The sequence below is a fragment of the Nicotiana tabacum genome, chromosome 9, assembly GCF_000715075.1.
Source record: "Nicotiana tabacum cultivar K326 chromosome 9, ASM71507v2, whole genome shotgun sequence".
Lineage (NCBI taxonomy): Eukaryota > Viridiplantae > Streptophyta > Magnoliopsida > Solanales > Solanaceae > Nicotiana > Nicotiana tabacum.
The window spans coordinates 56,023,792-56,045,891 of record NC_134088.1 but is presented as its reverse complement, the minus strand read 5'-3'; the positions used below and the strand labels follow the sequence as shown (position 1 = coordinate 56,045,891).

The 22,100-nt window shown below is 37.3% G+C and overlaps 1 protein-coding gene across 2 annotated transcripts; it reads right to left on the bottom strand.

Annotated features, from left to right (window-relative positions):
• Positions 1-16,449: 16,449 nt before the first annotated feature.
• On the bottom strand, positions 16,450-21,548 carry LOC107771935 (uncharacterized). Of its 2 annotated transcripts, none has more exons than XM_016591398.2 (8): positions 21,153-21,548; positions 20,482-20,590; positions 20,328-20,390; positions 19,567-20,205; positions 18,759-19,050; positions 18,091-18,172; positions 16,882-17,134; positions 16,450-16,803 (listed from the first exon to the last, which is right to left on the bottom strand). In XM_016591398.2, exons 1-7 carry the CDS (start codon positions 21,306-21,308, stop codon positions 16,928-16,930), a joined length of 1,548 nt encoding a protein of 515 aa, XP_016446884.2. In that variant the 5' UTR covers positions 21,309-21,548; the 3' UTR covers positions 16,450-16,803; positions 16,882-16,927. The 2 variants fall into 2 exon arrangements, with proteins under 2 accessions (XP_016446884.2, XP_016446883.2); XM_016591397.2 differs by having other exon boundaries at positions 16,450-16,762; positions 21,153-21,546.
• Positions 21,549-22,100: the final 552 nt, after the last annotated feature.

Here is a 22,100-nt window from a genome sequence, read left to right as displayed (position 1 = left end):
GGATCCTACAAACTTGGCATGGTGAAATGGCGAACAATTACCAAACAATTGGAATATAACATTCCTCAAATGATATTACTGCTAAGGTACGACCTTCTCCATTTTCATTTATTTTTTATACTAACCATTTGCAGGTGTTTAATCGAATACATTGTCACGACCCAAACCGATGGCCCGCGACGAGCACCTGGTACCTTACTCAACCGAGTACCAACATAACGTATCTTTTCGTATCATACTATCATAGATAACTGAGCCGGAGAGGCTGCAGTGAGATAAGTAGAATACAACATGAAATACCAACTTATACTTAAGACATACGGGCCTATAAGGCCAAAATAACCACTCGTACACTAAACATAGGCCGACAAGGCCATAGAGTCTTTTACGCACATGACATCTGTCTACAAGCCTCTAAGAATACATAATTGGTATAAAGGTCGGGATAGAGACCCGCCATACCAAACAATACACGTTTAAATCATACTGACCAAACTAGCAACTCCGGAGCAAATGGAGCGCACCAACACTTTCCGCTGAGTTAATAGCCTACTCGGCGGACTCTTGACCTGTCTATCGGGACCTGCGGGCATAAAATGCAGCATCCCCAGTAAAAAGGGATGTCAGTACAAATAATGTACTGAGTATGCAAGGAATGAAAATTAGTAAACAATAGACATGAGGGAAACATGGAGTAAATGACTCAACATGTAAATCTGAATAACTCTGTGAATCATTAATATTTATAATGTCATGCATATGCGTATAAATGTCATACCATGCATAGCTATATGCGTACATAACATCATCAAGCCTTTGAGGACATCCCATCAAATCATTTCAGCCATTGTGGGCAAATTATCAATGTATACCAGCTGATCAGGTGGTGGTGCGTATATAACGTTGTAACCTTTTTCCATATCCCATTTCCCATATATATATATATATATACGCGTATATAACGCCATCTGGTCATGGGTCAATGTAAATAAATGCAATGCATGAGAAGTACGTCAAAATAATCCTTCAGAGTATCATTAGACCATTATACCTTTGATTAATATCATGAAATAAACTTTATTAACTTACATATTTTCTTAGACCCATGAACATATGATAGAATAATATGACACATGGGGAATCAAGAGCATAAGCATCTCTAGTATTTCTACGAATAAAGTCATTTATGGAAATTGTGCATTTGCTCGTTTCATTTGTGTCGTATAGATCATATAAAAAGAAATAAGTGATAGCCTTAATATACCTGCGCCGGTTCTCTTGACAATACCTCTAACACACGACAATCGCGACAAAATACGTGACAGCAAGACCGGAATAGGGGAAAATCCGTATGATATTCTTGAGCAAGATTGCACCATACTCCCTTAAAATCGCAAAATCTCACGTTGTTAAGACATAATCTCGCATGAATTGTTGAAGTAACTCACGTTACTATTTGAAGAATATGATCTTTGCTTGGAGCTTTTTCATCCGTTAGAAAGTGTGACATTTCTTCATTTGGTGATGTTTGAGAAGGCTTTTGTATTAATGGGTGCGGGCCCTACTTGTGGCTTAGTTGGCCAAAGGCTTGTTAAGTTTTGCCACCTTGAAATTTGACTTAAGTGTCACAAATTGGAGTTAGATCTTGCTTCCACGTGAAGGTTTATTAAACCTTATCCAAATAACTTAATCACTTAGTTAATCTCTTACTAGAATCCATAATACCATTACCCCCATAATTAAGAATTATTTTAAATTACTTAAAATACTACTCAATTTTAACACACTTTGTATAACTTACTATTATGGTCATGTAGCACCTTGTATGGCACTAGTCCATAAATACCAGGTATTTTAGCTCGGACCGTATTTTACCCCAACATGTCAAACTTTGACGAAAATTCATTTTCTTTGATTTGCTTACCCTCTCACCTTCATGAATTTATTCATCACTTGTTTGAAATAGTATAATTCTTATAATCTCAAAATAATTTCCTTCCCGAACTTACGTCGATTAGCTTACGACAAAACTTTAACGTATGAAAATACGGAATGTAACATCTCAATTCCGATCTTATATCAATTTACTTATGGCGTACTTCCACGTACGAAAACATGGGGTGTAACAAACATCAAAGGATTCTTCAAACACAAAGTCCTTAGGTCTGAAAGCACGCGTTGCACTCTTTTTCCCTTGGATCGGTTTTTGTCCCAAATGGTTTTTTCCGGCAAGGTTTTTAACGAGGCAACCATTGTTCGTGCTAACTTAGAACAATTCAATAGTATCTGAGGCTCCTTTACAATCAACCTCGAATACTGGGGGGCATCACCCTCGGATAGTTACAAGGAAAATACTTCGTGTCGACAGGGTCTCGATAGGTAAATTTTGTAGAGGACCAAACGGTCAAATAAACTGTGTCCATGTAGATTACTCGAGCCCTAATGGAAAAACATGTACGCATGTATAATCTATTGAAAGAAGTATTTTTCCTTACCAGATGTTGCATGCCTTCGAAAAATTTATACTTTATAATTTCATGCTTATGATCTATTGTGGCAACTGGCTTAAGGGCCTATAACAACTGAAGTTCAAACAATTTACCCTATACTCAGGGACTGCCATCCAAAAAATTGACATGATCGAATTACTAAACCTCGAAATCATAAGACCTTAAAAAGGCAATCCTCAATTTTATAGGCCACGGCCACCCCACTCGGGGACTGACACTTCGAACGAGTTCGAAGTATAGCAGGGAAACAAGCCTAATGGACAAATCCCAAACTAAAGGCTACGGCCAAATCAACACGGTTCGGAGACGTCCGATTATCGTTATAAAACAAGCCTTAGAATATTTTCATAAACCGGTTAAAAAGGCTACCCTCGGCTGAATTACTAAGGGTATCGACAATATCGACCCTCGAAAACCCTAATGGGTACAAAGTCGTTCGAACTCTAGAATAAATTCTTTATTTTATGCTAAGGCATTACGAAATAAAGAGTCTCGATAATATCGACCCTTGAAAACCCTAATGGGTACGGAACCATTCAAACTCTCGAGAAAATCTCTTATTTCATGCTAAGACACAACAGATTTTATATGATTAAACAATAAAATCTGAAAAGGGGAGAAAGCCATTCTTTTTACTATTGTCGTATCGGCCTAATTCAAGAGCCTAAAGGGCCAGTTTATTTTTGAGCTCGAGAAATTATCCTCACTTAATTAAAACCTAAGGGTCACCCTATTCCGAGTTCGAGCAAGTACTCACTCGATTATAAAAACTAAACTAGTCCGGCTTCGATCAAATTGCCTAAGCCTCAAACTTATGAACAAAATTTTCATAATGCATAAATGAAACAAAGTTTTCACAAGGCAGAAAATGAAATAAAGACAAGTCGGAAAGGAAAGAGATCTTTATATATATGAGAATATTTACAAGGTCCGATCAGGATCCTATACAAAAGATCAAAAGTGAAAAATCCTAAGGTTCCTCATTTTCTCCGGGGGCAGATTCTTCTCCATCGAGGTCCTCCCCATTCTCGGACTCGCTCTTGCCGCCATCATCATCATCGTCATCGGAAGAGGCCAGTACTCCAGCTTTAGCTTCATGCTCTCTAGCCTTTACTATCTCGTTGGTAAGATCGAAACCTCGAGCGTGGATCTTCTCGAGGGTTTCCCTCCGATATTGGCATTTTGCGAGTTCAACAACCCAATATGCTCGAATTTGAGCGGTCTCAGCTGCCTATCTCGCTTGGACTTGAGAGGCTTCAGCATCGGCCCGGTATACGACCACGATCGCCTCTGCCTCGGCCTTTGCCTTTTCGGCTTCACAGTTGGCCTTTGCGAGTTCGGAAGCCAACCGAGCCTCGAGCTCCTCTATTTTCTTTGCTTGAATTGAGCTTTTCTCCTTCATGCCTCGAAGCTAAATTTCGGCCGATGACAATTGGAATAAAGCAGTCTATTTTTTTGCAGCAAAGTGGTCCATACCTTCTTTCCACTCCAAGGTCTACGCCTTCATCATATTGACCTCCTCGCATAGCTGCTCGATCCTCTCGACCTTCTGTTGTAGCTGTGAGATCGAAATGTCAGTCACCGTTCCCGAATCGAGCCCATGAGCTTTTAAGATTTTCATTACCTACTCGATCAGGTCGGTATGATCTTAGTGAGCCTTGGCCAACTCGGCTCGGAGGTCCTTGGTCTCCTCTTCTTTTTGCCCATAGACTAAGGGCATTTCTCTCTTTCGTGAGCCCTCAGAGGGCGGCCTCATACCGACTCAGCTCAGCTCTAGACCGAGAAAATGCTTCCCAATGAAGCGTTGAGGCCTATGCAGAAAGAAGAAAAGAAGTTAGATAGGAAGAGAAAAATAAACACAAGGGTAATACCAACAAACGAAGTTAAGGCTTACCCGATTCAGAGCTTGCTACGCTTCGTTGAAAAGGCTTGATGCCTCCCCCGAGTCCTTCCTAGAGACCTCCAAGTCGCTCAGGCCGGTAGCATCTTCGACCCCAGTAAAGTAATCACGGAAAGGATCCTCCCTTCCATGGGCTCCTTCAATGGAGAGGGTCTTCAAGGCCCGATCTTCTTGAATCATCTCCTCGGAAAACGGGGGGAGTAGTGGTGAGCCTCCAATTTCTACTGCCCTAAGTGGATCACTTGGGGCGTTCTCTCCATCTCGAGGGGCCTCAAGACCAGCCCCTACAGCTGTACCCACCGCTGGCTCATTATGGTGCGAGGCATCTTCAATCCTCAATGACTCGGGGACTTCACCCGAATCTCTTCCCGAGACCCCCTTATCTCGAGACGGAGTCTCTACAGTCTTCACCGATTTAGTCGCTTTTGGGGCCTCGATGCTCATTCCCACTCAGTCCACCAGCCCGGAGTCATTTTTTTCCTCTTCTTCATCTTCATCCCTTAGACACCGAATAGAGTCTTCGGTCAGGAGGATGACGTTCTTCCTCGGCTTACGAGCCGCCTTCTTCTTAGGAGGTTGAGATCTTTTTCCTCTTTTTGTCCTTCGCCGGTTTCGATGCCGGGACCGAAGTCTCCTCCTCACCAGATAGGGGCCTCATAACAGCATCTTTGTCAAGGCCTATATAAAAGGAAATTAAGTAATTAATGCTGTAATAAAATCATCAAAGACGTGGAAAAAGGGGCTTACCATGAGTTTTGGCCTCCCACCGGCCCTTCGATAAATCGCGCCATGAGCGCTCGGCATACGAAGAGGTCACGGCCAGGTCTCGAACCCAGCTACTAAGGTTAGGAATTGCATCGGGCATCCAAGCGACCGCTACATCAGGGAAGGGATATCAATGAGAAGAAGCAAAGGAGCAAAACAATAAATAGGAGCTAACAGTGGGATTGTACTTACGCTTCATATTCCACTATCGGAAAATGGTATATTCTCGACCGGGATTAGGTCGGAAGTCCTCACTTGAACGAACCAGCCCATCCAGCCTCGGTCCTTGTCCTCGTCTATGCTCGAGAACAACACTCTGGTAGCCCAGCGTTGGAGTTTTATTAACCCGTCTCGATAGAGGCGGGGGGCTATATAACCTGATGAGGTGGTCGAGGATGAAAGGCATCCCCTCGACTTTGCTCATGAAGAATCAGAGCAGAATAATAATTCGCCCCAAGGAAGGATGGATTTGGCCTAGGGTTATTTGATACTGACGGCAAAAATCAACGATGACGGGGTCGAGGGGGACCAACGTGAAAGGGTGATTGTAAACACTTAAAAACCCTTCCACATGGGTGGTGATGTCCTCTCCTGGGGTCGGGATCACCACCTCTTTGCCCTCCCAACTGCAATCTTTCTTTACCTGCTTAAGGTATCCCTCAGTTATCGAGCATATATACCTCGACACTGGCTCGCATCGACCGGGAATCGATGAGGCTTTATCGGTCTTAAATTTGGAAGTGATGACACACACCCCGGGAATACACTCCTCAGAGCGTGGCTCCGCCGGTGTTTTGTCGCCGGCCAGCAGTTTGCATCGACGGACGGCCTCATAACGGAATAGGCCATATCACGAGGATAAGGTACCGAGTTCAGAACCGAGGTACCTGTCGAGATCGAGGCTAGTAGCAATCAAAGCCATATGAGACAGACATCGAGCAAGATCGAAGATAGCATAATAACAGAAAGGCGAGATACCCGTGGTTGGTCGAGGATCATGGCGTAAGTCTCGGTGACTGGTCGAGGATCATGGCGTAAATCTCGGAACGGATCAAATCAAAAATGTTTAATTAGCTAATCATGGGGTTTCCTTCTGTAATTAGGATTATACCATAAGTGGAATTTCTCTACTATATAAAGGGGGTTTCTAATCATTTGTAACACACTGTGGACAGACACAAAAAGCAATATAATTCTCTTTTTCGTTCGCACCATTGTTCATTAGCTTGCTATACGTTCATAGTTCTTGCATCAACCAGTTCGAGAGTGTCCAAACTCGAGGGCTGAGTTTCATTCTAACACTGGTTTGCTTTACTTTATTGTTAATTTCTATTACTCATTCTCATATTTATCAATTGGTGTTAGGTGAAATCACGTGTCCTTAGAACCATATTATAAGTTTAATTGTTATCTAATTTTAAGGGTAAACAATAAGGTTATAGGTCTAGTCCGCACTGTATACAAGAAATGGAATATAAAAGCGTGGTTCTCGTGATCACAAAGTAGGTTCACCAAATATGCGAAGGAATTCTAGTTTGCACGCGGACCATTCTACTCTGACCAATTGTTAAACCTGGCTTCATAACTGGATGTTTGATTTTAGTATGGAATACTCAGTACACGTCATAGCCAAATCACTCATGATGGGAAAGGGTGATATATAACAAACATAATAAAGACATGATGAAAATAAATCAAGTGAACAAATCAACTTATCAAAGCTTTTAAATGTAAAATTTTATATAACTATTAGACTTGTACGTATGTTCGGATTAGGACCAAGGCCGGCTCTAATGTTATAAGAGGTAAGGCTTATACCTTAGGCCTCCAAATTTGGGGGGCTCCATTTTTAAAAAATAATAGTTTTATAGGTATTTTAAAAATAATATTTAGTTCTTTTAATACATAAGTATAGTTTTTAATATAAAAGGAAAGAAAGCTCTTTATATACATAAATAAAGTAGTAATTTGACTTACTTAAAAATTGGTAGATGAATAGTTTTCTAACGTTCCAATATTTTACTTTTTACTCCTTCATTAGATAACGTATAAAATATTTACTCTCCATTTCTTAATTTGTTCTAGTCAATCTTTCTTTTTTCCAATCTCTTCATATTTCATAAATTCCTACATATTTTTTTATCTTTCTCTTTATTATTCTTACTCACATTCTTTCTGTAAGATTTTATTACTTTAAGTATTCAAATACTTTTAAGCTTTCAATAGTTCTATACCTCTATTGCTCTATAATATCTTATCTAAAATCAACAATATCTCAAGAAATACTAAATGAGTTGTCTATAATATCAATTGAAAAAGAATTATTAGAAAAAATTAATTATAAAAAAGATTATTAACAATTTTATATCTCAAAAAGTTAGAAGATTAGATTTAAAATAAAAATATATCTTATAACTTCCTTTTAAAAGGCCTCATGTGCTTGAGCCGCCCCTGGTTAGGACCCGAGGCCTTGGGTGTTTTTTGGCAGTATTGCATGAAAATTAAAACTATAAGGATTCTTAAATTGATTTGAGTTATGATCACGTCCAAAGCACACCTCAAACGAGATATGAAATGGTCGTATGCAATAATAGAAACCCAACTAAGAGTCGGGGTCGAATCCATAGGGAGTTAGGATGGAAGTTAGGGGTATATATTTCAAATGAGCAATTGAATTATCTAGATTATACTTCCACAACAAGGATTTTATTTTCTATTTCTAATGTTAATTTAATGGTTGCAAAATAAAGAAAGAATACTAGAGATAACTGTTTTTAAGGTTTTTCGAAATGGATAAAAAGCCTAGGGTTGTGACCACGACCTCGTTGTTTGCCTAATGGGATAAAGACTTTAATGCTTGTTTTGTTGATTGGGGTGTATTATAGCTCTCAACTCTAAATTACCCACTAAATACCTCTCGGTCAGAGAGTGATTTTGCCAAATTTGGCTTTCTCAAGACCAAATGGGTATCACTCAAAACAGTTGATAAGAGCTCAAGTCGGGTTATTACTATCTCTTGGTTGAACCCTTTAATTGGGTTAATCAATCTCTCAATTGTGGTTGAACCCTTAAGTTGTGGCATGTCCCCATGACACACAATTAAAAACTATAAGGTAAAGGAAACTTCCCTGAATTTTCAGTCGGGGTCTGAGTCGAAATCGGGCTCCATTCCACGCGCCCGAACTAGTGCACACATCCACGCAGACAACTTCTTCTCAGCCTTCTTGGGGTATACCCCACACTTATCTTTCTCAATCACTGGAGCCTTCTCTTTTGAACTCTTCATCTTCAACTCAACACTTGCAATTGGCTTCTCCTTTTTCACTCCAGTTGCTACATTCATCTCAAAAGTCATAGTTTTCTCACCCACTCTAAGCATGAGTTTTCTATCATGTATATCAAGTATAGCTCTATCTGTTGGTAAAAATGATCTTCCTAGGATGAGGGGGACCTATTTGTTCTCCTCCATATTCACCACTATGAAATCTACAGGAAATACAAACTTATCCACCCGTACCAAAACATCTTCTACTATCCCCTCGGGTTTTATAGTCGTTTGGTCTGCCAACTGCAAAGATATTGGCACCGACCTTATCTCTCAAATCTCCTTCTCCAGTATCCTGTAAATAGACAATGGCATTAGATTAATTGAGGCACCAGAGTCACATAAAGATTTATCAAAGTTAAGAGTGCATAAAGATCAAGGTATCGTAAAACTCCCTGGATCTCCACACTTTTGTGAGAGTTTGTTTTGCAATATTGCACTGCAATGCTCTGTAAGTTTTACCACTGAGGTCTCTTCTATATTCCTCTTCTTTGTAAGGATCTCCTTGAAGAACTTTACATAAGCTGGCATTTGTGAGAGAACTTTTGTGAATAGCAAATTTACATTAACCTGTCGCAGCATATCTAGAAATCTCTCAAACTGTTTATCTAGATTTTCTCTATAGAGCTTTTGGAGAAAAGGTAAAGCAGGCATGTGCATACTCTCTTCATTGGATTCCTCCCTTCTTGAAGTTTCATCCTTTTTATTTTTCTCAACTCCCTTCTTGCTTTTCTTCTTCTCAGTCTTTTTATCATCATCTTCAATTTTTAGCTCATACCCACTTTCTTTTATAGGCACAACTTCTTTGTGAATTGGAGTGGGATCTTTCAACACTTGTCCGCTTCTCAAGGTCACATCATTTACCGTTTCTTTGGGATTCTTTTCAGTATCAGCTGGCAGAGTTCTCTCGGATAATATAGTTATAATTTGTCCCACTTGTCTCTCCAAACATCGCAAACCAGTACCATGTTCTTTAATAGCTGCACCATGAGCATCTAATCTTTCATCTGTCTTGACAATGAATGACTTCATCAGATCTTCTAACCTAGACTGAATTTGCTGTTGAGGCTGAAACTGCGGCCTCTGCTGATTCACGAAACCAGGAGCTCCTTGAAATCTGGAGTTATTTTGTTTCCATGAATTTGATGTACCCCCAGGTGAACTCTATGAAAAATCAGGATGCTTCTGACCCATTGCATTGAAGTTCTAATTACCAATAATATTAACTTCCTCGATCGAGGCTTGACACTCATGAGTAGGGTGTCCTCTTCCACATATGTCACATGCTGCATGAGGCTCATTATGTATTGAAGCTAAGGTTAGCTTCCTTATTTCCTTTGCCATGGCATTAAGTTGTACCTGCACCGATGTGTTAGTATCAACCTGGTGAACTCCAGTTATTCTTCTTCTTTCAGCAACTTCAGGCGGCCATTGATTTGCATCTTCAGGCAACTCATTTAGAATAGTGACTATCTCCTCTGGAGTCTTCTTCATCAATGGACCTCCAGTTGCATTGCTCAATGTTCTACGTGAAGTTGGTGTCAATCCATCCCAAAAATCCTGGAGTTGCATCCAGAGTTCTATTCCACTATGTTGACACTTTCTGACTATCTCCTTAAGTCTCTCCCAGAATTCAAACACAATTTCAGTCTCATTCTGGCAGAAGTTGTGGATTTCTCTTCTAAACTTGCCCGTTTTAGCTGAGGAGAAATATTTAGCAAGAAATTTTCTGGTCATATCCTCCCATGTTCTAATCGATCCCTGGGGCAAGCTTCGAAGCCAGTGTTTTGCATCATCTTTTAGTGTGAAGGGGAATGCCCTTAGATAATCTTGTGACACGCCATTATATTGAAAGGTGTTCATAATCTTCTCGAAGTCCATCAGATGATTGTTTGGATCTTCGTTCATCTTTCCTCTGAAGACACAACTATTTTGGAGGGTTTGGAGCAACCCTTGCTTCAACTCAAAATTATTGGCTGCAACTGAAGGTGGTCTCACACTAGATACACCTTGGTTGTAGACCGGTCTAACATAATCACAAAGTGATCTCCCTTGGCTTGGGGCTATGTTTCCAAACTGGTCTGCACCCACGGGCTGATTCTGAGCCATTTTTCGAGCTCTCTCCTCTTCATACGCAATATGTGCATCTCTGAGTGCTGCTTCTTCAGCATCTATTGCAGCTTTCTCTCTGAGTTGGGATGCCTCTCTCGCAGCCAAATTAACATTATCATCATCTCCCGCCACCTTTTCTTTGGTTGAGGATTGCCCAACCGTTTCTATATTCTCAGAAAGATTTCTTTCCCTCCTCAACTGTCGTAAATGTCTCTCGATTTCTGGTTCGTTTGGTTGCAATTCCTTCCCAGAAGATCGAGTCATGCACCAATCTAACCTATAGCCCGCGCACAGTCAAAGAACACCCAAACATAAAAAGGGAAAAATAAAATAAAAAGAAAAAGAAAAATTCCTGAATTAGCACTACAAACTATTTCAAACACTATTAATTGCCAATCCCCGGCAACGGTGCCAAAATTTGACGAGCTCAAAACACACACCTAAATATGCTCGCTAGTCAAAGATAGTATAAAAAATTATCGTATCCACAGGGATTGGAGTTAAACAATATTTTCGTAGTTTATAGCTTGGTTGCTATCCAATATGATCAACAGTTGAGAATTATGTGATTAAAAACTAAAATTAACTAAGAATCTAAAGCTAATTGACGATTGACAATCGAAACAAAAGTAAGCAAAGAAGATATCAATGGAAGAAAATAGGGATTGATTGGATAGGAGCAAGATAATTGTTTGGGATTTAATTCTCATTAGTTCACTTCTAATGTTCAAGTGAGTCTCTCGAATTCACTCAATTATTAGTTCAAACGTTTAGTAGAAACTCCTCTCTCGATTAAGTCTCAACCTCACAATATGAATCAATTTATGATCGGTGAAGATATGCACGAATTCGTAGTGGACTGATTTTTAGGAGAACCTCTTTCGATTATCCTCCTAACTAGGTCTAAACAATAATTCAACTAGCATCTTTCGATTACTAAGAAGAATCAATGAATTCAACCAACATGATGATGCAAAAACATCACAAGTTATGCCTCTCTCGATTACATGAACATGTGAATATAGATGCAATAATAAAATCACCCAAAATAATTCAATACATGAAAACTAGAGTTAATATCCACAAACAATCATCAAAACATCAAATCCATCAATCCCTAAAGAGAACTACTCCACAGATATGGAGTAATTCATCACAAATATAAAGAAAAGCATTAAATGATCCAAACTCTTGTCTTGAGTCAGGATTAAATGATGAATCCCTTGTGCTTTAGCTTCTCCACCTTATCTCTAACCTCCTTAGGTCTTAGATGTATCAAAAGTTCAGAAAATACCGTTTTTCAATGTATTTATACCAAGTAGGATCGGGCCTAGACCAAATTCCTTTTTCCTAGTCGAAATAGGAAAACTTGCAAACTTATTATTTTTCATGCGTCGCACTATGCGTAGCAGATTGCGTAGCATTAGTGATATTTTTAGTAGATTATTTCTTCCTTGAATTTTGACGCCCAGAAGTGATCCTCGACCCCCGAACACGATTTCAGCCAATTCTTTTGGGCTTTTACTCATACTTCAAAACTCCAATTAGCTCCAATTAGTTCCATAACATCTACATAGCTCGAAATCACTCCTACAAGGCATAAAACACATAATTAGTACAAAATACTAGTAATTAATGCTCAAACTCAATTAAAGTGCAGTAAATTGGAATATAATAAGCGACTAAAATACAAGATTATAGCCTACCATCAAGACATCATCATAATTTGACTTCTTGACTGAGAATAGGACTCATTTATACCAGTGAAAAACTGCAGAAGTCTTTGAGATTCAAACTGTTGAGAATACTTCTTTGACTCAGGCATGGACAACATTGACTCAGGCATGGACAACATGGACAAGGCATGAGAGCATCAAACTCATCCGAAAGATCTTTCAACTTTGAGAAATAATCTGTTGTAGTCATAGTCCCTTGAGTTAGAGTGCGCATTTCTCTGTGAAGGAATAATATTCTAGAATCATTCACTTTGTCAAATCTCTCCTTTAGATTCCCAAACTTTATGAGCACTAGATGCATACAGTACACTATTGAGCAGTCCTGGTCTTACAACTTTCATGATCCAAGATAAGGCAACTACATTCACCTTTTCCCACAAATCATGAAGTTTCGGTTTGAATTTAGATTTAGGGAATCGACCATAAAAAAAATGTAATTTGCTCTTGCCTAAAAAAATAATTCTCATAGCACGACTCCACAAGGCATAGTTATCAGATCCAATCAATTGAATAGAGACTAGAGAACTACCTAGTGTGTCTGTAGGTTGTAGATACAATGGAAGATTATGATCAATCGAGGGAAAAACCTGTGTAGCTGAAGCATAATTGCCATTAGCTGATAGTGTAGCAATTGTGAATGGAATCATATTATTTTCTTCACTCCAATCGCCATTGTTGACGGCAACTTCTAGAATCACAAACCCAAGCTTCGATTGAGATTACTCTAAGACAATTCAGCATTCAGTTGCAGAATTGAAGCAATTCAGAAGTAGAGAAGTAAATCGCGAGTCAATTTAGACAAATATTGATGGCTATGATACCATGTTAGCTTCCATGGATGCAGAAGTTGGAGCAAAGAGCGCAGGGAACATTTAGCTTGAAGAAGAAGAACTGTTTTATTGATGTTGAAAATGAACTGCACCTCTTTCTATTTTGTACAAAAATATTTGTATACATTTAACAACCTCAGTTAACTAGCTACACTAGTTAGTTTTACAATAAGACTTAATCATGGTTTCTTATCAGCTTGTTGTTCTAGCCACACTTCAACCATTTCATGCTCCCAAGTCCCAATTCTCTCCTTTATGCTCTTGCCAAAGTAATGTCTTGAGTGTTTGTTCTAATTAAGATTCTCCCATAATGTCTTTAGTGTTTGTTCTAATTAAGATTCTCCCTCTAATTGGAAAACCTTTGAATTCCAAGATTTGAGACCTCCCAAGTCCCACATGCCCACGTTCGCGTTAGCAAAAATAAATCTGGTAGTTTGTCGTTAACGGCATATCAATCACTTTTATACAACAAAAAAATCAAAAAAATATACATGCAGGTAATACACTAGCATAGCAAAAAGTTCGTTATTATACCCGGAAATCACGGTTACGGAAAAAAAAGGTGGCATAGCTTTGTTAATCACAGAATTCTTGCCAATTCTTTATATAGATTCATCCAAGAATTACAAAATCTTTCAAAGCAATGAGAATCAAAATGAAATCTGAGTTGCATTGTAGGGAAACCTCAACCTCAATTGGACCATATTATGTTCATGTTTCTGCCCAATAGAGAAATTTAAAAATAGAGACATGTACATGATTTCCAAAATGCATACTTTGGCTAGAGGATACCCCAAAGTGGGTTCTTTGGGTTCAATTAAGGGTGAATGACACAGTTACTCACACAAAAAAAATTATTTACCCTTACCTACCTATTTATTTTTCTACTTATCAAACTAATTACATTTCCTACTCATAGTAGTTTTTGTGGGGAATTTTCTCTTTTTTCTCCAATTCTTTTTTGTTTCTATGCTTCTTTTCTTTTTTCCTTTTTTCTTTCTTTTCTCCTTTTCTTTTTCTCGTTTTCTTCTTATTTTTTCTCTTTTATTCATTTATTTTTGTCCAAATCGTATTATTGTTATTTTTACCATAACTTATTTCACACTCAAATTTGACTCCCTCTTAATTTTTTTCTTTATTTCTTGTTCCTTTTCTAAATCCACGTGATTGCCATGCAAACCTTGATCTTCTCCCCTACAAATATCAATACACACTCTACCATTAGCAGTAATACAACCAGTTATGGAGCAAGAAAACATAATCTACGGCCATCAAATCTCCATATATACTAGTTAGAATACAAATGATAATAAAATATTTAAAAATACAATAAAAATATAAGTAGCAAAAAAGACTTCTAGTACCATATGATACCAATATGATATACATATATACCAATAGAGTATATGATTGCTCTAGAATATTGCTACAACTATCTGCGACTATACTACAGTACCAAAACATTAAAGGATGCAATAAAAGTGTGAGAAAATTATATGCTCACATTGCAAGCTAAATATTCGCAAAGCAACTTGCTCATTGCGTATACTAACAGGGTATATAGTTGTATGGGGTCGTTCCAACAATTGCCTATAACTATAAAAAATTATTACATAATCTATGTCCATCAGCACAAAATAATTCCAGCACTGCAAATCATGTTCATATAAATAATTTCAGAATAGAATTCACTTAAAATATAGCTAAAACAACCAAAAAATATTCAAACTACCATATGATACCAATATGGCATATAACTATACCAATATGGTATACAATTTTACTTGTTAATTCTCGGCAACTATATGACTATACTACTATTACATAACACATATGCATATAGAGAAAAATAAAAAATAGTGTACCACATATTAATATAATAAAGTATTTCAAGGTATTGTATTATACTATATTACTATTATTAAAAGAAAATCAAATAGTGTACCAATTAAATGCAGCTAATACAACCAAAAAAGGATTCAACTAGCATATGATACCAATATAGTATATAGCTATACTAATAGGTATATAGTTGTACGGGGTCGTTCCAACAACTGCATATAACTATAAAAGCTATTACATAATATACAAAATCTATGTCCATAGGTACAAAAAAATCCAACACGGCAAAACATGATCATATAAACCATTTCAGAATAGAATTCACTTAAAAATGCAGCCAAAACAAACAAAACTTATTCCAACTACCATATGATACCAATAGGGTATACAGTTCTACCAATTAATTTCAGGCAATTATATATGACTATACTACTATTACATAATACACATGCATAAAGAGAAAAATCAAAAAATAGTGTACCACATATTAATATAAACTTGTATATACCAAACTGGTATATATGTATACCATTTTGGTATATAGTACAAATTCGTCTCATTTGCTAGTTCAACTTAATTTCAACCAAAATTTCACTAACTCTACTGCAAAATCTTCATCAAATTGTCCCAAGTTTTAACGACAACCCGTAATCAAAATTTCAAACAAACCTCAAGCAAATCATATCAGAACAACTACAAACTCATTATATGAGTTTCAAGTTTCATAGTCCTTCAATAATGAATTTGATTTTTTCTAATAATAGATCTTCAAATATCAACTTTACCCAAATCTTCCAAACAACTCTCTAAACAAACCTCAATCAAAACTGAATCAAATATTAACAAATTATCGAAAACCCATTTGTGCTCTTCAAGTTTTCTCAAACCCCAATAACATTGTTTTGAGCTCTCTTCTTTTATATCTTCTTAAATCAGTATGTAACTTTAGCTTTTGAATTTTCAGATTACAACTTTTAGATCTATTCAGATAATAAATTAATTAATCCAAAAAATTATAGCAAATAGCAGCAACAAAGAAAAGGAGAAGTTGATAAAACAAGCGGCTTTTAGAGTAATGGAAGAAACAACACGTAGAAGAACAAAGTTTCATCTAACTTAATAATGCTAACCCGAGTTAAATTAGTAGAATCTCCTTTCTCATGTGACATCTTTAGCACATTGGCAAGTAGTTTGAAGTTCAGATTAGAAGGAACAAACAAGAGGTTTCATAGATGGTCGGGTAATTATTTTTAGGAAAATGGGTATAAATGGAAATAACTTTACAATGGGTAGGAAACGGGTAATAATTTTGATTTTTTTGGGCATTTAGCACAGTTTTCTCTTCAATTAAACCCATTGCTTCCCTTTAGAGCTATATATGTATAAATACACACACACAAAAAAAAAAAAAAAAAAAAAAGGAGATGTATATGGTATATACTGTATACTTACATATAATAAGATTACTTTCATGTCGAACCAATGGTGTACCTAAGATTTTTAATCATGTGTGCTCAACATCTTCTTAATCTGGAGATGCTACTGAGATGGATTGCTCAGGCAATCTGTTTATGCAGTACTAGTTTCATGTATAAATAAATAGTGTTGGGCTCCAAAAACAATGGCACTGAGCATCCAACACCGCGATGTAGGTCCGCCATTGTTCTAAATCCACAGACTTTAGATCCTCAACTCGCCTCTGATCTTGACATCTTCAAGAAGTAGATTATCCGGACAGTTCACTTCCAAAATGCAGCAACATACATCAGGAAGGAAAACAAATCTAACCATTCAGTACCATCTAATGTTCTGCAAGATAATCTGAATCCAAAAATAGCTTAAGATAGAACGGTTAGGGTACCTGATATGGAGGCTCACTAATGCTGAGAGCAGAGATTTCAAGAATATCAAGACGCATGGCATGTAAAGCAGCCACTCAAAGAACCTAGTTGACGAGTCCGATGGAAAGACAGGGCTGTTTGAGAAGATTTTGTAACTTCATTTGCCTGGTTAGCGGACATTGAGCTTCTCATTTCTTGGGCCTTTCTCTGTGCTGATTTAAATTTGTTCATAATTTTATCCATGGATGATGATCTCTTTTTCTCCAGTTTCATCTGCATTACATTTGAGAGTTAGTATTTTTTCTTATAAGATCAGTTGAGAGTTAGTACTAAGTTTAATTGCAAATAGAAATCCTTTTTTCTATTATTGGTGCAACTGCAAGCCCTTTTCATCCTTCTCTCATTGGTATTCCACCAAAATTTAAACCACATCGTTCCCCCATTCTACATGTACTTAAGGATACACCCCATTATGTGTAGTAGCATCTACAGAGAGACACATTTCCTGATGGTTATAGCGCATTCTTATCCAAATACATAATAACGAAACTTTTTCATTGTACGGTTTCTTTTGACGACTTAATCTTATTGGGGAGAAAGGGGAGAGAAGAGTTTGTTGTAGTTAGGCATTCATTTTTGGAAAATTTGGGATCTAACTTAAAGCAATCCAACTCCAAATGTTGGCTGCATATGCCATAGAAAATTTGGTCTTACTTTCCAAATCTTCAAGCAAAAAAAGCATGTAATGTTATTAGTTCCTTACATATTTAAATCATTTAAAGAATCCATTGCTCATCTATTAACTTATACGTCCATCTACAATGACAAAAGACTAAAGATGAAAGAACATTTAAGATAAAAGAACACATCACAGTTAAGAGGGCAGCATTGCTGCCACCAGTATCAATGACCAAAAACCTTCATTACTATACTAGCCTAGTTCTCTAGGCCAGCCAATGGTAAAAGGCTGCTTCACTTTTTTGAAACAATACTTTTCTCACAATAGGAAGCGCAGGTTTCAAAAATTTATCACACAATAGGAAGCGTAGGTTTCACAATGTATGGTTTAACAGTTCAACTTAGGTTGTCTTTCCTTAACTTCTCAAACACAGATGTTATTAATATACTAAATGGACACCGTAGAGTTGAAGAATTGTGAATGCAGTAACCAATGTAAGAAAATTCCCAAATATAAAAATGCATCATGGAGGTATGCAATTAAGACCAACCTCTAGTTTCCTTATTGCTGCCTCTGCTTTTGCCTTTTGCAGGTTCTCCCATGCAGTAATTCTGGCTTCTTCCCTCCTAATCCTGGATTATATTTACAGGAGAGAATAATTAGCAAGAATACATACAGATATAGGGAAAGAGATTAAAAACATGAATGTGTTCTGGTCTTTGGAGAACGGCCAGCTTTATGATATTCTTGATAAACACCACTTATTGACGGATCAGATAGACTGAATTCCAGTGTATGCAAATATTTAAACAAGTAATTTGATAAACTAACATAAACAAGGCATCTAATTGGCAGCTAGGAGATAGACCTTCTATAAGACTAGATTCTCATAATATCTAGTTGAGAGAAGGAGAATTTTAGAGTAGCAGTAAAGTTATCTCCGTGTGATCTATAGGATACGGGTTCGAGCCGTGGAATCAGATGATGACGCTTGCGTCACGGTAAGCTGCCAACATCACACCACTTGGGGTGCGACCCTTCCCCGACCCTGCGTGAATGCGGGATTCTTCATGCACCGCGCTGCCCTTTTCTTTATAATATTTAGTTGAGAAGGAACTACATATTTATCTCTTCATATTTTTGAATAGTATTTTCTACATAAGAGTTACAGTTTTGAACTTTCTTTTTCAAGTTTACAAGAGAAATAGCGTCACTTACTTTGAAGCACTCTTTGTTGTGTTGGAAACATCCCAATGTGAAGAACGGATTTCCCTTCCTGGAGTCGGAGCTCCGCATTCATCAACTGGCACGTCTCTCACTTCTGCTTTGGAGGAAGTGACTCTCTGCAATTTTACAATTGGTAGAACAGAGGGAGTTGAGGGTGAGAAGGGCGACAGTCTCAATGGAGATGAAGGACTTTCCTCGGGGCTCATCTGCGTGGCCATATCCCTCCTTGAGATAATTCTAGACACTCCATTGGTTGCATCCTCAATATCATCACTGCTCTCGTCTAAACATAAAAATATAGTGACAGTGAAACACAATAAAAAGGGATTATCATTCTTTACGAGTTATTAAACTCAGTTCTCAAGATAAAATTGATAAAGATGTGTGTAAACACCAGATGGAGGGAGAAAAACTGCAAACTAAAGAAAAGGAAATGCTAGTGGCATAACAAGTTTCGACATTTCTGGACCAAAACTTTTATGTTATAGTAAACCTGATCAAGTTAAACGACAGAATACTAGCTCCAGAGCAATTGGGTTATGCATTGTGGTTTTATGATTTACAGGCAAATGGTGTGGGGTATATAGTCTGGATTACACGATTGTTTGACTGATTAAGCTATATTTCTACCACATATTTTAGTAAGTGCTTCGGAGAATCAAGTCTACGGAAAGGAAGTTGATGTTGAGCTTGATGCAAGGTGCTAGGACATCTGGCACATTTGATCATTGAAGAGCACATTTTAACTTTCTAATGAGATTTAACAAGCACCAAACCAACCAAAATTGGTCAATTATACCTTGGGGAATCGACAGTGTTGACAGACTGAGAAGTTCAGAGCACCCATGTACACTGAGTGACCTTGCCATGCACGGCTCCACGAATGAAGGAAAGTTTCCACCACCTAAGTTGCCTCCAGAACGAAATGCCGAACTATCAGCAGCTATCACTCTACTTGAACGTGGAGAACTGGCTAGTAGATTCCCACCATTTCCTCCCTTAAAAACAGGCACTATTGGAGAATACAATGAATAGTAAGCAGGACCAAGAGGTCCACTTTTGGATTTAGGCCGCCTCTGTCGCTGCTGTAATGAACCCCTATCTCCTGACGCTGGGCTAAATATCCATCTCTCTGCATCTTCCCATTTGGAAGGTAATGTTCTTCCATTGTTATAAGGCAGCAATGCAGTATTCAGTTGCCTCCGATTAGCAGCTGAACGCAATGGCACATGCTCTGAGCTCCAGCCTTTCTGAATGTAATGCCTATAGTTTGGCGTCCCAGGGCTAGGAAACATACAAGTTCCAGATGCAGTAACAATTGTTTTCTTCATGACTCCAATTCGCGGAGAAGAGTGTGTTGCCTTAATTATAGCATTATTCAGATCTGGTTTTTGCCTATCTAATTTATTCTCGGCCTTAGACCTCCTGTCTTGACATTCTATTCAAATGAATTCACAAATGTACTTCTCGATCAAATCATCTGATATCAAAGAGCTAGACTAAACAAATACAGACTGAATTGCAATATTTCTTTCAAAAACCTTTATACTTGTGTATTACCTTTGAGAGCTTGTGAAAATGACTTTCTTGCTGAATCTAAGGTCAGATTTTTCTCCTCTCGAACTGGAAAACAGTGAATGTAAATGTAAATGTCTAATCTCTAATTCTTTCAAAGCTTTTGAAGGAAGCCAGCTGATACACAGGCAAGAGTTACCTTTTGTTTTTTCTTTCCTGCGAAGGTGACTATTCTTGTGTACCATGGCTTTGCTTAGATCTGGAGGTGGACCACCCAAAGCTTCATGAAATTCATACCCTGTCAAATGCTGGTACAGATCAAAGATTTCAATTTCTTGAAATTGGGCAAACTACATACCTTGAAGTAGTACAGTTAAACACCAATTACTATAAAAGAATCCAAAATCAATATCTTCACTCCTCATTTTTCAATGAAATATCAATTGATCAACTAAACCTCAATCCAAACTAGTTGCCCGGCTATATGAATCTTATAAATACGTCCTTATAAAAAAAGAATTCACCCTCTATAATCTGTTCCTCTCCATTCAGACCTAAATTGTCTTATCATTTTCTCAAGAAAGAATATAAGTACAATTTTTTAGTACTGCGTTATCTATGTTCTTATTCAATCTTTTTAATCTCTTTCAATCAAATAAATATCAAATTCATAAGCATATAAACAAAAACATAGAAGATAGATCAACATTTGCATGATTCAAATTTCAAACTCATAAAGAAACGTGCGATGAGATCTGAATAGGAAATTTATTGCTTTTGTTCAGGCGTAACATCTATATGATGAGTATCGTCAATGACATTGTTAATACAAAAAAGTAGAGAGAGCAATAAAAATGAAAAACTTGTTACATGAGAAAGCGGATGGTGAGATAGAGAAGTGAAGGAGCAGCGATCAAGGCTGGGAGAAGCAGAGGAGTCGGCGGTGAAAATGACAGAATCGGGGCTAACATCACGACCTCCAAATATCAAACTCAATCTCTGATCCTGAAACCTCAGTTCCGACATTTTCACTTCTTCTTCTTAATTCCGCATTACATTACATCATATATACAATTGTTTCTGACATGTACTCTACTCTACTCTACTTGTGTTTGTAAAGGTCGATGTCATATGACTGTATTTAACAAAAATGGAATCTTCAAGGAAAGGACAAAGCTTTCTGAAGTGGGAATGTGACTTCATCATCACGTTTTATGTTTTGTTCTCACTATTATAAAACAAAACGTCGGATTCTCTTCTCTCCATGCAAGAGACCTTTTCCCCATATTTTTAAAGTTTCTCTTTTGTGTGGGGTGCCCTCAGAGCATCTCCAACCCTCCCCATTTCTCCAAAATGCAGTCCTTTTTTGCCAAAATGTGACTCCAATGCTCCCCCATTTTTGCCCCAAAAATGGGGATGAATAGTGTTACTCCAAATTTGGGGTGCATATTTTATTATTTAACTCTTTTAATTTATCTCTTTATATATACCTAATTATGTTTATGTAATATCTTTATAATATTAATTTTACATCTTAACTTTGGCGTATAATTTTGATAAATTAATTTTCGTGCATTTATTATTTTTATGTAAAATTATAAGTTAATTTTATTATAAGTTATAATTGTACAAAAAATATATAATCATCTCAAAAAATGAATGGTGCAAATATAAAATATTAGAAAAGAAAAAAGATAGAATTTCTTTAATAGAAATAAGAAAATAAAATTTAAATAAAATATAATAATATAATATTGAGAAGAGAGAAGAATATAAAATGGAATTTTTTTTTTTTTGAGTAAACAATAAAGTAATGGT